This window comes from Lithobates pipiens, unplaced genomic scaffold, assembly GCF_037356315.1.
Source record: "Lithobates pipiens isolate NorthernLeopardFrog02 unplaced genomic scaffold, aLitPip1_a1.2 Scaffold_3, whole genome shotgun sequence".
In the NCBI taxonomy this organism is placed as follows: Eukaryota; Metazoa; Chordata; class Amphibia; order Anura; family Ranidae; genus Lithobates; species Lithobates pipiens.
Genome location: NW_027507790.1, coordinates 85,499,180 through 85,520,192, shown reverse-complemented (window position 1 = coordinate 85,520,192; position 21,013 = coordinate 85,499,180). Strand labels below are relative to the sequence as shown.

Here is a 21,013-nt window from a genome sequence, read left to right as displayed (position 1 = left end):
TGTGTAGAGCATTGTTTGTCATTTTTGAGGCGTAGAAGGCCTCAAATACAATTTCTGAAACATGAAGGTACCACACATAATGTTCAGTGTAATTTCAGCATTCTGCCCCCTTTTTCTGAACTCCCAGGCAAGCTTCAAAAATGGTCAGACTGCATACTTTTTAAAGAGATGGACATGCTACAGGTGTTATTCCATACTGGAAACTTGCTGAATTATTCTCTAGCATAGATTACAATCGGGTATACAAAGTACCCATTGGCAGTTGGTAGCTGGCATCCTTTCTATCAAGATTTGTTTTGATGTATGTCAACAAACTATCATTCTCTCTAGAGCAAATGATTGTGTTGCAAATGCATATACAGTGAAATCTATCCTTTTTATTAAGTGGTTATAAAGCTCACACCTGAAATATGAACAAAGCATATCCCTCTTGTACTTGTCTCAATTAAGAGCACTTATGCCCCATACACACTATCAGAAATTCCGTTAGAAAAAACTTGGATGGTTTTACCGATGGAATTCCGCTCAAGCTTGCCTTGCATACACATGGTCACACAAGTTCTCTGAACTTTCGACCGTCAAGAACCCAGTGACGTACAACACTACGACGAGCCGAGAAAATGAAGTTCAATGCTTCCGAGCACGCGTCAAATTGTTTCCGAGTTTGCGTGAGTTTTTGTGCTTCCGAATTGCATACAGACGAACACTTTTTTGGATAGCAACTTTTTCCGACCGGAAAATAGAGAACCTGCTCTCGATCTTTTGCTGGCTGGAATTCTGCCAGCAAAAGTCCGATGGAGCATACACGCGGTCGAAAAGCTCACATCCGACTTTTGCTGGCAGAATTTCTGATCGTGTGTATGGAGCATAAGTGTCTTTTCTGTCTTCTGCCTTGTTGCTATCGGCATTAATCACTTCTGACAAGAGAAAAAATTTGTCGTAAGGATCTCCAGCTGATTTAACAGCCTCGGCTCTGTTCCTGTGTGCTGTGTAAAGGGGGTGTGTCCCTCCAATCAGTTATCGGAGCTCTCACTGAGCTCTGCACAGTGTAATTTTAGCTCTCTGCCCCCTTTTTCTGAACTATCAAGCTTTGAAAATTCTGGCCTTTACATAGGAGAATTTGTTTCATCTCTGTGTGTCAGTCACTTCACTGGGTATAAGTGAGAGTTTACAACCACTTTAAGGATTTCATAGAGCATCTTTAAAAAAGGATATGTCTTTGATTTTTTTCAGTCATTTGGATTAGTGTTAGATGATTTTAGGCAACCTTTGCAGCCCACACCAACGCAGCCATGCAAACAAGTGTTTAAAGCTTTAGTGACAGTGCGTAAGGCTCTAATTTATTCTACTTCAGACTCCGAATCTGAAGGAGAGGAATCTGATGACCCAACTAGAGTAAAGGGCACTCTGCTTGTGCGGAGGATAAAGACCTCAAGTTGCTAATGGCAATCTATGCCACAGAACCAATCCAAGAGGTTGCCACCTCCTAAGTCGGTACAAGAGGCTTGAGAGGCACTTAATATAGGTCTAGTCTATAAAGAATATCATTATTAAACCCTAAGTGCATCCAAAATTAAAAAACGAAAAATCAGCACAAGGCACATAACTTACAAGACAGTAGGATTTGTCCCTTGTGGTGATGCATTCTCTGTTAGGTGAAATCCTCCTCAGTCCATGCCACCTCCCCTTTCTCACCTGTCACAGTAGTCTTTTGGAGTGGTGGGGGTTAAAAGAACTGTGAGGGAGGTTCCAACCTGTCTTCAAGATTGCCCGACTATGACTGCTCTTTCTGCCCAGCTGCTTCGTTCATAGAAGCCATACTTCAGCTTCTGTGAATGAAACAAGATTTATGAATGGAGGAGCGCACATCCATGCATCATTCATCTGTACAACTTCTTATCATAGAACCTATTTCAGGATTCATGCTGCCAGGTTCTACAGCTTCTATGAATGAAAGCAGCTCACTGTTAGCCAAAGATTTTGTTAGAAATCGTGGTGAACACCCTTCTTAAATGAAGGAAGAGAATTGCCAGGGCCTTCGACCATTTTAAAAGTCTATCAATCTGGAGCTTCCTCTACTGGTGCACAGGCAACAAGAAGTAAGAGGTGTTTGCTTTGTTAGATGTAAAAAGATGCATCTTGTAGTACATAGAATCATCCAGAGTAATTAGATGGTCCACAGCTCTGTTCATAGTGTTCAAAGGTTCCAGAAATGGGAAGCCTGCCTCTAATACTTCATCTGAAAGACAGAGCCAGTTTACTGCTAGTGCAGCAGAGATAAATAGAGCTAGAGTTCAATGGAGCATAAATGTAGTGAAATTGCCACACTTGTAGTCCACTTTTTACTTCCTGCAGCGGCATAATGGTAGCTTTGTAAGTCTGCATGGACCTTGGGCTGGGGAAGAGTCTGCAGGGGACTGTGAAGAGCACCTACAATGACTTGATCATGGTTGCAGTGCTTTTTGTAAAATGTGCTCAGTCACTTTAAATCTAGACTTTGCCCTAAAAGACCTGCAGTTTCTAGTCAAGATTATAGCGCAATCCACCCTCTCTTTAAACTTCCTGAGCTGAGAGGTCTGGTGCCACCAATGAGCAGATTTTCCACCTGGTCTAGCTCTAATGTCTTTATCAGACATTACAGGATTGTCTTGTCAAGGCAGTGTGTGGGTGTATGCAGGAAAAATTAGGTACAGAGTACAGAAACAAACTTGAAGATTTTGTTTTTTGTCTTGCAGGATCTGGTTGCACCGCAATGGTGAAATTATACTTTTCTGTAATTATTATATTTTACCGTCTATGTCGACCTTTTCACCAAAGAATGAAAAGGTGAACTAACACACCATGCCCCCACCCGCCCCAGTCTTGGTCCTTGCTGCACTTACTTCTGTGAGTGGTTAGGTGTCGGTGCCCACGCAGCCAGTAAAGCAGTCTGAATTTGAAACCCTACTCTTCTTCCCCTTTTTTCTGTAGGGCTTCCAGAATGGATCAGAGGGATTCCAATTGGTCAAAGTAGCCATGTGCTTGCGCTAACCAATCAAAATCGCTCTGATCTGGCCCAGAAGCCCTACAGACAGAAAGGGAAGAAGAGCTGGGATTTCAAACACCCAGACCGCTACACCGGCTGCGTGGGCACGGATAGCTCATCACCTTTTCAGAAAAAAAAGGGGGTGAACTAACCTTTTTAACCTGTTTGATTTAGCACAACTGCCCTGAATTTGGTGTGTTTTGCAGTGTGTATATTTAACTTTAATGCAAAATCCTATTCTTCTGATCTGAAGAATTTCTACATTTTTCCCTTCCCAATGATTTGCTGAACTTTTATAGATTCAGACAAATGGTGGATTCCATAGGGAAGACAGGCTAATTAGCCCAGGAATCCTGTATTTGAAAATAGAGCTAAATGCCCTGTCATTCTTTGATCAGTCCCATGCACTGCATTAAGAAAGAATGCATATCCATCATCCATACCCTCCAACCCTCATATCCATATTTGATGGCAGCTGCTGTGAAGTGTAGCAGCAGGGAGCATGGTAAAGGGGAGTAGAAGTGGTTTGAGGGTGCGTTTCCCCTCCCTTCTCAGCTCAGATGTTTCAAATTTCCAGCTGGAGGCAGTCTGCCAAGCTCATTACTATAACAGGAAACCTGTTGTATAGTATGATATTCCTCATCACCTTTGTCAGAAGAATATTTGGTTCTGTGCCTTTTAGTTATGTTTACTGAACATTAATATTTGCTAACGTAATCTGATGATGACGGTTTAGTTCTTTATTCGCAGATGTCGCTGGCTCAGGTAGTTTAAGAGTTCTGAGTGGGAGCCATTAGACTGAGACGATCGCTGCTCTTATTGAAAGCTTGCCAGATCGTCCCTTTAATTCATATGCGCCAGTAGTTACATAGATTCTCTGGCTGATTAAAGTGAGTGAATGTAATTATCCACAGAACCTGTATAACATCAGTATTGGTTGACAGTATTGTCTGGGTGTATGACTGTGCTTGGGGACCTTCGATGCCTTCACTGTTCTGTATGCACAGAAAGTGCACTGTGATTGCTTAGTAATGGCTGCACACTTCTTTCGTGCCTCATTGAGTAGTACTGTATAATTTGTTCAAGTTCTCCGAAGCATGGACTCTAATACCAGCACCTGGCACGTCTGCCCAAATCCATCTGCATGAATGTTCTCTTTTTGTAAACGCATCTTCTTTTTTTTTTTTTTTTTTTCTCTTTTCTTTCACAGGTCTCATTGAATGTTATCTGGCATCCAACAGTGTGCGGGAAGCTATGGTCATGGCCAACAATGTCTATAAGACCTTAGGAGCAAATGCCCAGACACTGACTCTGCTGGCAACAGTATGTTTGGAAGATCCGGTAACTCAGGAAAAGGCCAAAACCCTCCTGGACAAAGCTCTCTTACAAAGGCCGGATTATATCAAGGCTGTGGTGAAAAAAGCAGAGCTGCTTAGTAAGCCATTCTTTCTCCATTCCTAATCATGAGCAGAATGTTTGATCACCTCGGACACCATGCTGGATTGTGTCCAGCGTATTGATATGGGGGTGAAATGTTATTTTAGTCAATACATATGCCTTGGTGCAGCCCTGTGGTGTAAATCAGCTCACAGTAACATTTTGTTGTAAAATTCCTTGTTTTGGAACCTCTGCGTTTATATTCATAACCTACCATGGATGAGGTTATTATATAGTAGGGGAGGTTGAAAAAAGACACAAGTCCAAGTCCAACCTATGTGTGTGATTATATGTCAGTATTACATTGTATATCCTTGTATGTTGCGGCCATTCAGGTGCTTATCTAATATGCCCCCAACCCCCCCCCCCCCCCCCCCCCCCCCCCCCCCCGTTGAGACCGCCGCCTGACATCCTTGCAGTTCTTACAGTAAAGAACCCTCTACACAGTTTAAACTTAAACCTCTTTTCTTATTTTAGTGTGTTGTCACATATTATATTAAACTCCCTTATGCGAAAACGTTTCATCCGCATTGTGGGGTCACCAGTATGGTATTTGTAAATTGAAATCATATCCCCTCTCAAGCGACTCTTCTCCAGAGAGATCCTTTATTAGCTTTGTTGCTTTTTGTACTCGCTCCATTTCCCGTACATCCTTCCTGAGGACTGGTGCCCAGAACTGGTCAGCATACTCCAGGTGAGGCTGAACCAAAGTCTTGTAGAGTAGGAGAATTATTGCTTCATCCCTGGAGTTAATCCCCTTTTTAATGCATGCCAATATTCTGTTTGCTGTGTTAGCAGCAGCTTGGCATTGCATGCCATTGCTGAGCCTATCATCTTCTGGGACCCCCAGGTCCTTTTCCATCCTAGATTTCCCCAGAGGTTCACCCCCTAGTGAGTAGATTGCATTAATTTTTATGCCACCCAAATGCATTATTTTCCATTTTTCTACATTAAACCTCATTTGCCATGTAGTTGCCCACCTCTTTAATTTGTTCAGACCTTCTTGCAAGGTTTCCACATCCTGCAGAGAAGTTATTGTCCTGCTTAGCTTAGTATCGTCCGCAACAACAGAGATTGAACTGTTTATCCCATCCTCTAGGTCGTTTATGAACAAATTAAATAGGATTGGTCCCAGCACAGAACATTGGGGGACTCCACTACCCACCCCTGACCATTCTGAGTACTCCCCATTTATCACCACCCTCTGAACTCGCTCTTGTAGCCAGTTTTCAAGCCATGTACTCACCCTATGGTCCATGCCAACGGACCTTACTTTGTACAGTAACTGTTTATGGGGAACCGTGTCAAATGCTTTTGCAAAATCCAGATACACCACGTCTATGGGCCTTCCTTTATCTAGATGGCAGTTCACCTTCTCATAGACGGTTAATAGATTGGTTCGGCAAAAACGATTCTTCATGAATTCGTGCTGATTACTGCTAATGATACCGTTTTCATTACTAAAATCTTGTATATAGCCCCTTATCCCCTCCAAGAGCTTACATGATATTGATGTTGGGCTTACTGGTCTGTTATTCCCAGGGATGTATTTTGACCCTTTTTTTAAATATTGGTGCTACATTGGCTTTTCTCCAATCAGCTGGTACCATTCCAGTCAGTAGACTGTCAGTAAAAATTGGGAACAATGGTCTGGCAATTACTTGACGGAGTTCCCCAATTACCCTCGGGTGCAAACCACCCGATCCCAGTGATTTATTATATAGGTAGTACAACTGTATTAATGATTCTTTGATCAGCACTGAAACAGATTATTGACTCTTTACCTGCAGGTCGAGAACAGAAGTATGAGGAGGGCATAGCTCTGCTGCGAAGTACCCTTGCAAATCAAAGTGACTGTGTCTTGCATCGGATGTTGGGTGACTTTCTCGTCGCTGTGAATGAATTTCAGGAGGCCATGGATCAGTACAGCATCGCTTTGAGGTATTGATCAATGCTAAATAATTGTGTATCAGCTGTCAAGTTTCTTGAGAGACTTGTGTATTGAAAGGATAAGTTCCTGTTAGGAACTTCCCTTGTGATCAGTAAAAACTTCAGGTGTTCTTGAGAAGCAGGAAAATTTATTTCTGATGTGGCCCACAACAGAGAGACATGCTTACAACACGAAAGCTGAAGAAAAATGTCTGCCAAAAAACTGTGTCCCGCCTTCACATAACCCATAAGAATAACATCTCTATGCTTCTATTGGCTGAGGAAACATAAATTAAGTTGTCATGGTACGAACTAGTACCTTTATTCTTTTAGCTATGTTTTCCTGTACATTCTTAGGCTATCATATTTAGTTAAATCTAATCATCCTACTTACTATGGAGTTAATTAGGACAAAACAATACAATGAGTTAATACAATAATGTGCTCAGAAGTAAGCTTTTTAACAAATCAGTCTCAGGATTATTGTTTTTCTAATAGTCACACAATAAACATTTAAAACTTTTCTAACATTCCCTCCTCTTTGTGTGACTATTTTATCTCCACACATTTCCATGAAAGTCCCTGTGTTATACACTTTCGGACTGTATGTCATTAAGTTGAGCTTCAATGTCCACATAGGTCTCCTCAGAGGTAGAGAGGGTTTGATACATTGTTCTTGAGACTGCAATGAGTTTTTGTGAAAGTCCTCGAATACAGGGAATGCAGCAGCATCCGCAAGTGACCAAAACGGCCAAAGCCACAGCGATTGAGATCAAACATGATGTGATAAATCCAGTCCATTTACCGAACCATCCTTCAAGCCAAGTTGTGAATGGATCATTAATACCTGAGTTTTCCGCCAATTCATTCGATAGCGCAGTCAGTCCTTCCAAGGCTCTGGTCACGGTCCCTCCAGGAGCTGTATTGTTGGGGATAAAGGTACAACACATGCTACCAAACATTTTGCATACCCCTCCTCTTTCAGCTAAGACCATATCTAAAGCCATTCGGTTCTGCCAGGCCATTAGAGATGTGGGGGCCAACTGTTCTGCTAGGCCCTTCACAGCATCCCTAGTATAGTTTACAAATCGTTGTTGGTTATATTATATATATATATATAATTAATCCAGTCAGCATTTTTATTTATAGTCACCCACCAGAGAAGAGACTCAAACCCAGCTGTCACCTGATTCCTGGCTTTAACCACTTTCAGACCGGACCATTTTGCTGGTAAATGACCAGAGGTCTTTTTACACTTTGGCACTGCGCTGCTTTAACTGGTAATTGCGCGGTCATGCAATGTTGTACCCAAACAAAATTTGCGTCCTTTTCTTCCCACAAATAGAGCTTTCTTTTGATGGTATTTGATTGCCTCTGCGATTTTTATTTTTTGCGATATAAACGTAAAAAGACCGCAAATTTTGAAAAAAAATGATATTTTCTACTTTTTGTTATTAGAAAAATCCAATAAACTCAATTTTAGTCATACATTTAGGCCAAAATGTATTCAGCCACATGTCTTTGGTAAAAAAAAAGTCAATAATTGTATATTTATTGGTTTGCGCAAAAGTTGTCACATCTACAAACTAAGGTACGTTTTCTGGAATTTACGCAGCTTTTAGTTTACGACTGCCTATCTCATTTCTTGAGGTGCTAAAATGGCAGGGCAGTACAAAACCCCCCCAAATGACCCCATTTTGGAAAGTAGACCCCCTAAGGAAATTGATAAGAGGCATGTTGAGCCCATTGAATATTTTATTTTTTTGCCTCAAGCGATTGAATAATGACAAAAAAAAATTTTTTTTTTTTTTTTTACACAAAGTTGTCACTAAATGATATATTGCTCACACATGCTATGGGCGTATGTGAAATGACACCCCAAAATAAATTCTGCTGCTTCTCCTGAGTACGGGGATACCACATATGTGGGACTTTTTGGGAGCCTAGCCGCGTACGGGGCCCCGAAAACCAAGCACCGCCTTCAGGCTTTCTAAGGGCGTAAATTTTTGAGTTCACTTCTCACTACCTATTACAGTTTTGAAGGCCATAAAATGCCAAGATGGCACAAAACCCCCACAAATGACCCCATTTTAGAAAGTAGACACCCCAAGCTATTTGCTGAGAGGCATGTTGAGTTCATGGAATATTTTATATTTTGCCACAAGTTGCGGGAAAATTACAAACTTTTTTTTTTTTTTTTTTTTTTTCTCACAAAGTTGTCACTAAATGATATATTGCTCACACATGCCATGGGCATATGTGAAATGACACCCCAAAATAAATTCTGCTGCTTCTCCTGAGTACGGGGATACCACATATGTGGGACTTTTTGGGAGCCTAGCCGCGTACGGGGCCCCGAAAACCAAGCACCGCCTTCAGGCTTTCTAAGGGCGTAAATATTTGACTTCACTCCTCACTACCTATTACAGTTTTGAAGGCCATAAAATGCCAAGATGGCACAAAACCCCCACAAATGACCCCATTTTAGAAAGTAGACACCCCAAGCTATTTGCTGAGAGGCATGTTGAGTCCATGGAATATTTTATATTTTGCCACAAGTTGCGGGAAAATTACAAACTTTTTTTTTTTTTTTTTTTTTTTCACAAAGTTGTCACTAAATGATATATTGCTCACGCATGCCATGGGCATATGTGAAATGACACCCCAAAATAAATTCTGCTGCTTCTCCTGAGTACGGGGATACCACATATGTGGGACTTTTTGGGAGCCTAGCCGCGTACGGGGCCCCGAAAACCAAGCACCGCCTTCAGGCTTTCTAAGGGCGTTACAGTTTTGAAGGCCATAAAATGCCAAGATGGCACAAACCCCCCCCAAATGACCCCATTTTGGAAAGTAGACACCCCTAAATTTAGGGGTACACTAGTGAGACTAGGTAATAAATGGCGGGTGCCCTGAAACTATAAAAAAATAACTAACCAACCAGCGTCACCTGTAACAGTTATATGGTGATCACTGGTGAAAGGGTTAACTAGGGGGCAATCAGGGGGCTTTATGCGGTAGTATATGGGGGTCCCTGGCGCTATAAAAAGCTGCGGCGAACCTAAATACCTACTTGCCTAACTAGCGTCACCTGTGACACTAATACAGCGATCAGAAAAACGATCGCTTATTAGGCTGGGTTCACACTGGAGCGATGCGGGAACGCCACGAATGCGCGGCGGGTTCCCGCATCGCATGCCTCCCGGCGGCAGTTCACACTGCCCTATGCGAACTGCTGGGAGTGTCAGTGAAATGTTACTGACACCCCCAGATCAGTTCGCATATCGCAGTGCGATCTGCAAACTCGGATCGCATGGTGTGAACACCCATGCGATCCGATTCTGCTGCGGGCCAAAAAAAGGGTCCCGTGCGAATTTGCGGCGGGTGCGGCGGGTGTGGCGGGTGCGGCGAATGGCTGAACTCGAATCGCACAGAGATCGGATGTGATTTGCACTGCAGTGCGAATCACATCCGTTCTCAAACCGCTGCAATCTGAACCCAGCCTTAGTGACACTGGCGACGGGGGGTGATCACGGGGTTAAACCTTTATTGGGGGGGTTAGGGGGGTACCTTAGAACTAAAGGGGGCTAACCCTAACTGCCCTAACAGTTATTAGTCACAAATGACACCCGCCGGGTGATCAGGGGGTTAAACCTTTATTAGGTAATAAATGGCGGGTGCCCTGAAACTATAAAAAAATAACTAACCAACCAGCGTCACCTGTAACAGTTATATGGTGATCACTGGTGAAAGGGTTAACTAGGGGGCAATCAGGGGGCTTTATGCGGTAGTATATGGGGGTCCCTGGCGCTATAAAAAGCTGCGGCGAACCTAAATACCTACCTGCCTAACTAGCGTCACCTGGGACACTAATACGGCGATCAGAAAAATGATCGCTTATTAGGCTGGGTTCACACTGGAGCGATGCGGAAACGCCGCGAATCCGCGGCGGGTTCCCGCATCGCATGCCTCCCGGCGGCAGTTCACACTGCCCTATGCGAACTGCTGGGAGTGTCAGTGAAATGTTACTGACACCCCCAGATCAGTTCGCATATCGCAGTGCGATCTGCAAACTCGGATCGCATGGTGTGAACACCCATGCGATCCGATTCTGCTGCGGGCCAAAAAAAGGGTCCCGTGCGAATTTGCGGCGGGTGCGGCGGGTGTGGCGGGTGCGGCGGGTGCGGCGAATGGCTGAACTCGAATCGCACAGAGATCGGATGTGATTTGCACTGCAGTGCGGTGCGAATCACATTCGTTCTCATAAACCGCTGCAATGTGAACCCAGCCTTAGTGACACTGGCGACGGGGGGTGATCACGGGGTTAAACCTTTATTGGGGGGGTTAGGGGGGTACATTAGAACTAAAGGGGGCTAACTCTAACTGCCCTAACAGTTATTACAGTCACAAATGACACCAATGCAAAAAAAAAAAAAAAAAAAAAAAAAATGACATTGGTGTCACTGTGACTGGGGGGCAGGGGTAATTGGGGGGGTGATCGGGGGGTAAAGGGGGGGTGTGAGTGTGCCTGGCATGTTCTACTGTGTGTGGGATGTGTTGGTGCAACTCACTGATCCGCTCTCCTCCGTGTCGGAACGAAAAATACCGACACGGAGGAGAGAATACATCACTTCCTCTCCTGTGTTTACATTACAGGAGAGGAAGTGATGTCACCGGGGATTTCTATTCGTCGGGAGCGATCGCGAGGGGGTGGCCATGAATGAATGGCCGTCCCCTCGTCCGGGATCGCTCCCGAACGAAAACCGACCGCCGCAGGCACCGGGCGGGGGCCCGATCGGGCCCCCGACCCGCGGGAGGCAAATCACGTACATGTACGTGCTTATGCCTGCCCGTGCCATTCTGCCGACGTACATCGGCGTTAGGCGGTCGGCAAGTGGTTAAACTCGTCCGGCACCCCGCGAGGAACCCCAACCTCATCTATGTAGATCTGAGAGTCAAATGACCCCAAGGGAGAGGTGTCCCTACGATACTGTCGGTGACTCTTAGTCCACGGGTATTCTGACAGGATTCTCAGGGGCATAGCCAGCTGGACCATAGCACAATCCCCTTGGGCATTGGCCGGTAGTCTAGCTCGCAGTTTCTTATCCCCACACATCCACCAGACATCAGCTCTCTGAATGTCATGTCCAACCCAGTCACCGTTGTCCGTGTTAATCCTCTCCACACAGTAGTCATCAGGTAGTGACCCAAGATCCACCTCGCTACGGTTCCCTGGGAGTGCAAAACAAGTAAAGTTGCCCGGATAAGCGGTAACCGCTGGAGGTATCTGAGGTCTCTGTACTGGGGGGAAACAACAACCTAAATGTGTGACAAGTAGAATTTGTTTCAGGTTTATAGCTCTTATTATACAATTGCAACATACATTTTAAACCTTCTGGATCTGTATTGTGATCTAGAGGAAAAGGAACTGTTGCTAAATGTGGTCTGGCTCCGGCACAAACTAAACAGTTTTCCTTTTTCAGAGTTCTAACCGTGTACCTCAACCATTCTAACCACTCATTTTTTCTTGGTAGCCCGTCTCCAAAGCTATGGCATCTTCTATTGTTAGGTTAGTGAATCTTATAGTTATACTCAGAACTTCTATTTTAGTATGGCCTACTTCTTTCCCTTCTGAGTCTACTTTTTCCTGTTGTTTAATTTTATTAGGTAGTAATACCTCAGGGAAAAATGTTCCTGAGGGGTCAGTTCCTGACACCCATGCTCCCATGGAATACAACCGCTGATCTTCCTTCCTCGGCTCCGTTAATGTTATTAATAGTTGGTTACAGTTCTTACTATTTGTGCAGGGGGAGTTGGCCGCTTTTGTGATTATGAGTCTCTCCTTTATACCACTCTTTTTAGCCCCTGGTTGATTATACCCCCAATCTTGATGCGCTGTAGTCCACAGGGCCTGATCCCATGCTTGACATCCTGCCTTATTCCAGTGCCAGCAGATATATTTATCTGCCCAAAGAAGTCCTCTAACCCCAGTTGTATCCCCACAATCTGCAATCTGACAGAAGTCTACCAGTATAGTGCTAGTTATTCCCTCTATAAAGTTTTGGATTTAATGCTTTTCCTGTTCTTTCCCAATCCAAAAGTTCCTCTACTCTTCCATAGCGCCTACCCCCTCTTATGGATGCCTCTCCTAGAGTCACCAGTAACCCAAGGATAATTACTGTCCCTTTCATCCTAACCAGCTACAGAGTTCCAGCGGATAGGATAGGGGAGTTGGAAGGGGAGGGAGACTTCACCGGTTTGAGACAAGTCCCACCTTGTGTGAGACCTCCCTTTGTAGCCGGACTTTCTGGACCTCTTGTAGCCAACTGGCCCTACTCTGCCTGTAAAACGTTTTTACAATGGGACTGGTGAATCCAGGTAGACCTCTCTACAATCCTTATCACAGTAGGGGTAGTTAAAAGGACTTTGAAAGGACCATCCCACCTTGGGGAGTACCACTGCTTTTTTCTTATTACTTTTTATTGAGACCCCAATCTCCCACATGCACCTTTTCATCTTCTTTTGGGGGTGTGATATACATACTGGTCACAGCTACTAGTAGGCAATACATCCAATTATTTTTACCTATTTCTTCCATAACTTTTCTCAGTTTGCTTTTTAGAATGCCATTATGTCTTTCTACCAATCCAGCTGATTGGGAATGATAGGCACAATGGTATTTCCCTTTAATTCTCATCACTTCTATCAAATGTTGTATATTTTTTAATTACAAAATGGGGTCCATTATCACTGTAAATCCTTTCAGGGATTCCAAATCTAGGAATAATATCTCTTGGTAATGCTTTGGCTACAGTCTGTGCATCTGCACTTCCTGTCGGGAATATCTCCACCCATTTGGTCAGGGTGCCTGGGTACCAAACAATATTTCTTCCTTTCACATTTGTCTAATTCAATAAAATCCATGCAAATGTGTTGGAATGGATATTGTGGTGTAGGGAACTTCCCTTTCTGTGGTCTTATACCTCCCTGAGCATTGTGTCTTGCACATATAAGACATTGAGAGCAAAAAGTTTTTTTTAATAATTTGTGAATCCATAGGCTGTACATACTTTATTTAACATCTCAGTCATCCCCCTGTTTGACACATACGTTACTCCATGTGTCAATACTGCTGCATACCTAAATAAAGATTTTGGTAATACCGGTTTCCCTTCAGGTGATGTGTAAATATCATCAATTATTGTGCAACCCTTTGTTTTCCAATATTGTTTTCCCCAGGGGGGGCATTTTGCTGCATATCAGTAAGGACTGTATGATCTATCACTATGATTTCTCGTCATTATTTTATGTGCAGCTTCATCTGCCCTTTTATTTCCCTTTGAGATAGGGTCCGTATATTTTGTGTGTGCTTGACATTTACAGATTGCAAGCTTTTTTGGTAACTGTATTGCATCTAGGAGTTCTAAAATGAAGTCCGTATGTGAAATTGGTTTACCACTGGAGGTGACCATCCCCCTGTTTTTCCATTGTTGTGCAAAAACATGCACTGTTGAAAAGGCATATTGACTGTCAGTGTATGTGGTTACAGATTTCCTTCTGACAGTATACATGCTCTTGTCAGTGCTACAAGTTCTGAAACTTGTGCTGAATAATGTTTTGGTAGTGGCCCCGCTTCCAAAATCTCATCCTGTGTCACTACTGCATATCCTGTTGCATTTGTGCCATCTGGATTTTTCTTACTAGAACCATCAACAAAAAGTATCATGTCAGGGTTAGATAATGGTACATCTTTCAGATCACTTCGTGGCAGTACCTTTTCAGCGATGGCAACAGTGCAGTCATGTTTATACCCGTCAGTAGGAAGTAGTAGTAGCGTGGATGGTTTTAATGTAGTACACCTCTGTATTGTTAAGTGAGGTTGTGTCAAGAGTATTGTCATACAGGAAAGGTGTCGTGCTGGGCTCAAATGTGATATCTTTTGCTGTAACAGGATAACAAACACTGCATGTGGTACCTTTTCAGTTAGTAAAGTTGAATAAAGACACCAGTCCATCCGGTTCAGCCTGAGTGAGTGTCTAGCCTCTACCCCTGTACACCCACATCGTTCTCCACCCCCAAGGATCCAACGTCCCCATTCATATACCAGGGCCAAACCGGAACAGAAGCCAATCAACCCACCTGCATGTCCCCGGAGTGCGGGAGGAAACCAGAGCACCCGGAGGAAATCCACACAGGCACAGGGAGTACATGCAAACTCCAGGCAGGCAGCGTCATGATTAGGATTCGAACCAGTGACCCCCTTCACTGCTAGGCGAGAGTGCTAACCACTACACCGCTGCTGCTACCAGTGCTTGTACACAGGGTGGAAGTACTCTCGTTGCACTGTCTATTTCTGTAGAGTAATCCTTCCTCTATGAGACCCCTCTAGTTCTGCCTCAGCAGTGTACTCTTCTGCATCCTCCTCCCTTTCATCACCTTGCATAAGAACCTTTAATTTCACATTCTTTTTTGCTTTCGCTTTCAAATACTTCTCAGAATGCTTAGCATATTGTAAAACATCTAAAACTGATGCAGTTCGGTAAGTAACCATGTTTTAAACAATGTAATCCTTATGATCCTGTTTCAATCCATTTAAAAAAGCAATCTTTAGCTGTTGCTAATATGCACTATACACATCTTCAGCTTCGGGGAGCCCGGAGAGCACTCTAAAAATCTCTCGTAATTTATTTAGGTAGTCACTGACACTTTGTCTTCTTGTACTGTCATATTTATTTATTTTTTGCCAATCAGTCCGTTATACCCATCTAAGCTGGCATCTGTTCAGTAGGGCAGTCAACCTGTTTCCTAGGTCTGGGCTTTCTGGAGGCAATGGATCCCCCCATCCATGTGCATTTGCTGGGGCGCAGGGGTCCCAATCCCCCTTTACCGAAGCCCAATCTGACCCTAATACTCTCCTCAGGGCTCTCTCTACTTCCACCCCATTCAATTTATAACTGTTCCGTAATCCCTCTATGTTTTCAATGAATTCAGCTGGACCTAATTTTGGATGTTTTATGTGTTCTGTAGCCTTTTGTATATCACTGTCAGTCCATGGTCGAAAAACAGTGATAGTCAAGGGATATGGCTGGCCCAGTGCATCATTCTGTCCTCCCCTTGGGTTTGGGACCTCTATCAAGGGGCATTCCTCACCATCCTCCACACCATACCTAATAGGAGGTTTACTTAGTCTCTTGGCTCCTGCTGGGGCACCCAGTGCATGAGTTATGGCGTCAGTTAATGTTTCAAGGATCGATCTGTTCATCTCCAGGACTAAACTACTGTCTGGAGAGATTGAGGAAGTGGAGTTGGGGTTTTGTTCAGAGGCGGTTCCTTTGACAGGGGTGGATGTCACAGGGAAGGTGTTACTCTGGGCAGTTACTTGCACCTGAGGGGGAGGACCACCATAGGGAGGTGGTCTCTGGGTACAGCAGATGAGATCATCCTCTTTGTCCACTAGGGGCAATTGGGCTTGGCATTTTTCCTTTGTCCTTTGTCCTTCTACCCTAATTTTAGCATGCTGAAGCCAATACGCCGCCATTTTTAACCTATACTTTTTTTGAACTTTGCCTTTTGACTTTATAAATGTACCCAAATATAAACAGCATTGCATCATTAACACTCCACAGTTGAAAGTCTATGAATTCTAAAAATAACTCCAATCCAATATAAATATTTACTTTAAGACTATTTTTCAAACTCTTTTTCCCACCAAAAGTCCTAATATTTTCACAGATGCACAAATTAACCTCTGTCAGGCAATCTGCATTTTCTTGTTTCTGAGAAACAGCTTCTTGACCTTCATAGCAATGAAAACATCCACAGCCTTTTTTTTTTTCATTTCTTTTCACATTCATCAAGCCACCTGATAATTCTACAACATTCTATTTACTCCAAAATGCCATCTACCTTCTTTTTCTTTTATGCTAAGTTTCAATATATACAATATAACCCTTCTGTATTGTCATAGCTAATCAAGGGTTAACTTTACAACTTCTTAAAGAAAACATCCTTCCATGAGGGGAGGGGGAGGGGGAGTGCAGTGCTTAGGCGAAGAATGTTTTCTTATCTGCTTAGAAATATGCAGCACAAAAACCATGTCAATACAAGAGAAAAAAAAAAAACAACCCATTCCCACACTATCGAGAGAATCAGAAAGGGTTAAACATGAACCATACACATAAACATAAACATGAAACACACACAGAAGAAAATTAGCCTTGCGATCTTTGTAGATCACTTAACTAAACAGCGCTTAAAATAGTCAGGCAATCAACCTCTGACATTCGGTATACCTCAAATCTTTTTGTTATCTGTCCGGACAGCGGGCGACGTAATTTTTTACCTTAGACAACGTCCCCAAGTGTCTCTGTCTACGAGCACTGGATCATCTAGATATTATACGATCAATACCAATGTCGGCAATTACAACACATTAAACCAGAAGCAAGAGAAAGAGAAGAAAAAACTCAGAAAGAATTAAGAATAATTTTAATTATCTTACCTCTCAAACACCTGGACTGGATCACACAAGGTTCGGAAACAGACAGTGGAATTCAGATCTATGGCCCCGCCCCTTTTTCACAAATAACATTGATTGGGGGGACTTATAATCGGTCGGTGAGCTTCAAAGTCCAATACTCACCGTGTGTTGTCGGGCCATCTGATCTGAAAACCAGCGTGTTGCTCCCGGCTCGAAAGACCAAAAATGTTAGGAACTTCCCTTGTGATCAGTAAAAACTTCAGGTGTTCTTGAGAAGCAGGAAAATTTATTTCTGATGTGGCCCACAACAGAGAGACATGCTTACAACACGAAAGCTGAAGAAAAATGTCTGCCAAAAAACTGTGTCCCGCCTTCACATAACCCATAAGAATAACATCTCTATGATTGGCTGAGGAAACCTAAATTAAGTTGTCATGGTACGAACTAGTACCTTTATTCTTTTAGCTATGTTTTCCTGTACATTCTTAGGCTATCATATTTAGTTAAATCTAATCATCCTACTTACTATGGAGTTAATTAGGACAAAACAATACAATGAGTTAATACAATAATGTGCTCAGAAGTAAGCTTTTTAACAAATCAGTCTCAGGATTATTGTTTTTCTAATAGTCACACAATAAACATTTAAAACTTTTCTAACAGTTCCCCTTTGTAAAAAAAAAAAAAAAAAATAATAATCAATGCACATCTTTTTTGCAGGCAATTTGGATTTTTTTTTTTTTTTTTTTAACTAGAAGCCTGCAAAGCATTGCAGCCACAATCATCAGATCACAGATGCAATGCAGGACTCCTGCAGACTGTATAAGCTGTCTGCTCGTACCTCTGCTTGTAAACAGTGCTCAGTACTCAACAGCACCCTGGTGTGGCACACCTTTTATCTCATGGCTTAAACATTTATATAAAGCACCTTCCAGCTGCCTTATAATAAAGAAAGAATGCCGTATCCCCATTCATTGAGATGAAAAGAGGAACAAGGCAGTGATGCACCTTATGCCTACCTCTTTGCCCTGGCAATTGAGCCCTAGGTGGCAGCTATCAGGGGAGACCATATTCTGGTTTAGACAGAGGTAAAAAAAAAATGCCCTACTTATTTTTGGGAGACGCCACCAACTCCATTTTAAATCTTATGTCACTTATTCATGAATTTGGATCATTTTCCGGCTTCATGATAAATTGGGATAAATCTACCCTTAGTCCCTTTAATAACTCCTCTACCTTAAACACAGATTAAAGTAGTTGACATGTTCCACTATCTGGGAATTAATATACACCCAAACTAAGAAACCTATTTAAAACGAAATGTGAATTTGGTAATCCAAAAGATCCAACCGCGCTCTGGTAGTTCAATGAGAACTTACAGCGGACAGCCACAAAGGTTGTCTGTGTTTGTAGTTAATTTATTCACATGTTCTGTGACTAAATGATGCGATCGGGTGGGTGGAACCCTGCGTGGCCACAGTTTTTGTTTTGTTTGTTTTTTGTTTTTTTAATTGTCACAGCGAGTTTGGAGGAGAAGATCCTGGGCTTGCTGTCGCTAGAATTGGTTGGTCTGAGAACAGCTGCAGCAGTGGAAAGATTTGTTACATGTTCCACCTTAATAACTGGTGGTACATCGCAGAACCGAGCAATCAAACACCGATGATCACTCGGCTCTCAGAGCTCTGTGAGCATTGAGCTGGTGATTGTCAGTTACCACTGTCTGCTCTGCCCCCGAAACCCCCCGCCCCATGTTCACTTGAGCACTGGGCTGTGAAGTGGGTGGGAGAGGCTGGCTAAGGCTCTCAGTGGCTCACTAAGAGGATGTGCCAGGTGACAGTCCAGGCATGTGGGCAGGTTCCGACCATATTTTCACGATTTTTCCCCAGCCTGGATCGGCTCTGACACAGCCAACAGCGGGCTTCAGCCTGGAAACAGGAAAAACAGAATGAACTGCACCCCTGTGATCTACAGGAGAAGTACAGCCAAATGATCTCCTTTTTTAAGGTGTATGTAAATCCTAACAATGAAACTTCTCTGATTTTCTCCCTTTTTGGTCTATCAATTATGCAATTTAAAGTGTTATGTTATATCTGTTTGATAGATGCAGACAAAAATACCTGTTGATGCTGCCCGAAATCATTTATGCTAATAATTTCCTGTGCTGCATTCTTTTTTTTTTTTTGAAAAAAAGAACGTTTATTGAGCATACAAAATACATAGGATAACAGTAACACATATGGGGTGCAACATACACCAAATATACGGATATAAAACAGCTGCTAACAATACCACAGGCTGAAAAACACAAGGAGGGGGGGGTTCTTTGTTTACAGATTGCACGTTACATAAAAAAAACAAGGGGCAATATAGTGTGTTCAGATATGGGGGGAAAAGAGGAACTCAGAGGTTGGGAATCATATGCCGAGCCATAATACATTCTACTCAAAGTAATTTGCAGAGAGGAGCAGGAAATCATTATTATGAGGGCGGGGAGCCCAACTACAACCACGGTGACAGCCGGACTCGCCGGGCCGAACCCGGATAGGTGTAAAGAGGCGTACAGACCACAGACTACACTAGTCGGTACATGTATCTGAATCCCCCATCCATTTATCCCACAGCTTGGCAAACTTGCTCGGGCAGCCTCTATGCATATACAGCAGTTTTTTATAGGGGAGAGTGGCATTGACAGCCGCCTTCCATTGTCGGGCGGTGGGGGGCGCAGAGCGCAACCAGGTGCGGGCTATCTGCAGTCTGGCTAGGTATAGGGTCTCCTGTAGAAAAACAGTCGGGATCCTTGCCTCCTCGGATACGAGGAGAATCCCCAGCAAACATTGGCGGGGGCATAGCGTCAGAGGGGAGCCCATTTGGTCATGTAGGAAGTCAACAATTTGCTTCCAGTAAACCTGCAACTCAGGACAGGACCAAAGGAGATGGTAGAACGTGGCCTGAGGATCACCACATTTAGGACATGCTGGATCATAGCCAGGTCTAAACTTGGACAGCCGCCCAGGGGTCAGGTATGACCTATGTAGCATGTAGAGGTGTGTAAGTCTGTCAGAAAGTTTCGGGGAGACCAGCTTAGGGGTGTCAAGTGCAGTTTCCCAGTCCGCGTCTTCGATAACCCCCACGTCGGCCTCCCATCTAGCCTTAAGTCGGTAGGCGCGGGCAGTCGCCCCAGGCGTGAGCAGGTTGGTGTAAAAAAAAGAAATCAGTTTCTTAGGGTCATCACCTAGCACGGCTGTTGCTATCGGAGGTGTTTCAAGCCTGGGGATATGGGAGCCAAACTGAGAGCTAAGGGCATGGCGGAGTTGAAGATACCTAAAAAACATTCTATTAGGGAGGTTGAAGTCAGTTCTGAGGGCCTGGAAGGGTCTGACAGAGCCATTGGTAATAACCTGGGACAGAAAGATAACGCCCCCGGCTAGCCACACAGAGCGGTCGGGGATCGTAGAGAGTTCGGGAAGTAGGGGATTGTCCCAAAGGGGGGTGTGGGAGTGAAACCTAGGGGCCCCAGTAATGGACGTGGCCTGCTGCCAAATCAAACAGTGGTGGGACAACATGTCTCTCATCGGGACGGAAGGTCCCCCGGAGCCACGCATAAGGAGACGGAGCGGGTGTACGACCAGAGTGTAGTGTGGGGAGCATACCAGTGAGGCATAGCGATCTTTGTCAGTCTGATTGAAATAGTAGAAATGGGACAGTTGAGCGGCCAGATAATAATAGTGCAGGTCTGGTAGGGCGGTGCCGCCCAGGTGGGTAGGACATTTCAGAACACTCCATGAGAGCTTGTGTCGAGACGAACCCCAAACAAACGTGTTTAAGATGGCCTCCAAGGATTTGAAGGTTCTGAGAGGGATGCGCAGGGGAGCATGCCAAAACACATAGAGCAGCTTGGGGAGGAGAATCATTTTGACCAAGTTTACACGGCCCATCACCCCAAGGGGGAGACGGGACCAAATCTGGGTTTTTTGCTTGAGCAGGGTGAATAAGGGTTCCACATTTAAAAGGGTGTAGTCAGTCAGCAATCGTGAACATTGCACTCCCAAATATTTCACCTGACTTGCCCTGACCAAGGGCATTGCCGCCTGATCAGCGGACGGGGCACCCAAGTCTAAAGGGAGGATCTGGGACTTGGACCA

At 43.9% G+C, this 21,013-nt stretch overlaps 1 protein-coding gene across 1 annotated transcript in view; it reads left to right on the top strand.

Annotated features, from left to right (window-relative positions):
• ANAPC7 (anaphase promoting complex subunit 7) overlaps window positions 1-21,013 on the top strand; it is a 107,831-nt gene that overhangs the window by 69,868 nt on the left and 16,950 nt on the right. The window contains exons 9-10 of the mRNA XM_077461993.1: window positions 4,236-4,460; window positions 6,253-6,403. Of these exons, the coding sequence (XP_077318119.1) occupies window positions 4,236-4,460; window positions 6,253-6,403 (376 nt within the window). The remainder of the gene's footprint in view (window positions 1-4,235; window positions 4,461-6,252; window positions 6,404-21,013) is intronic.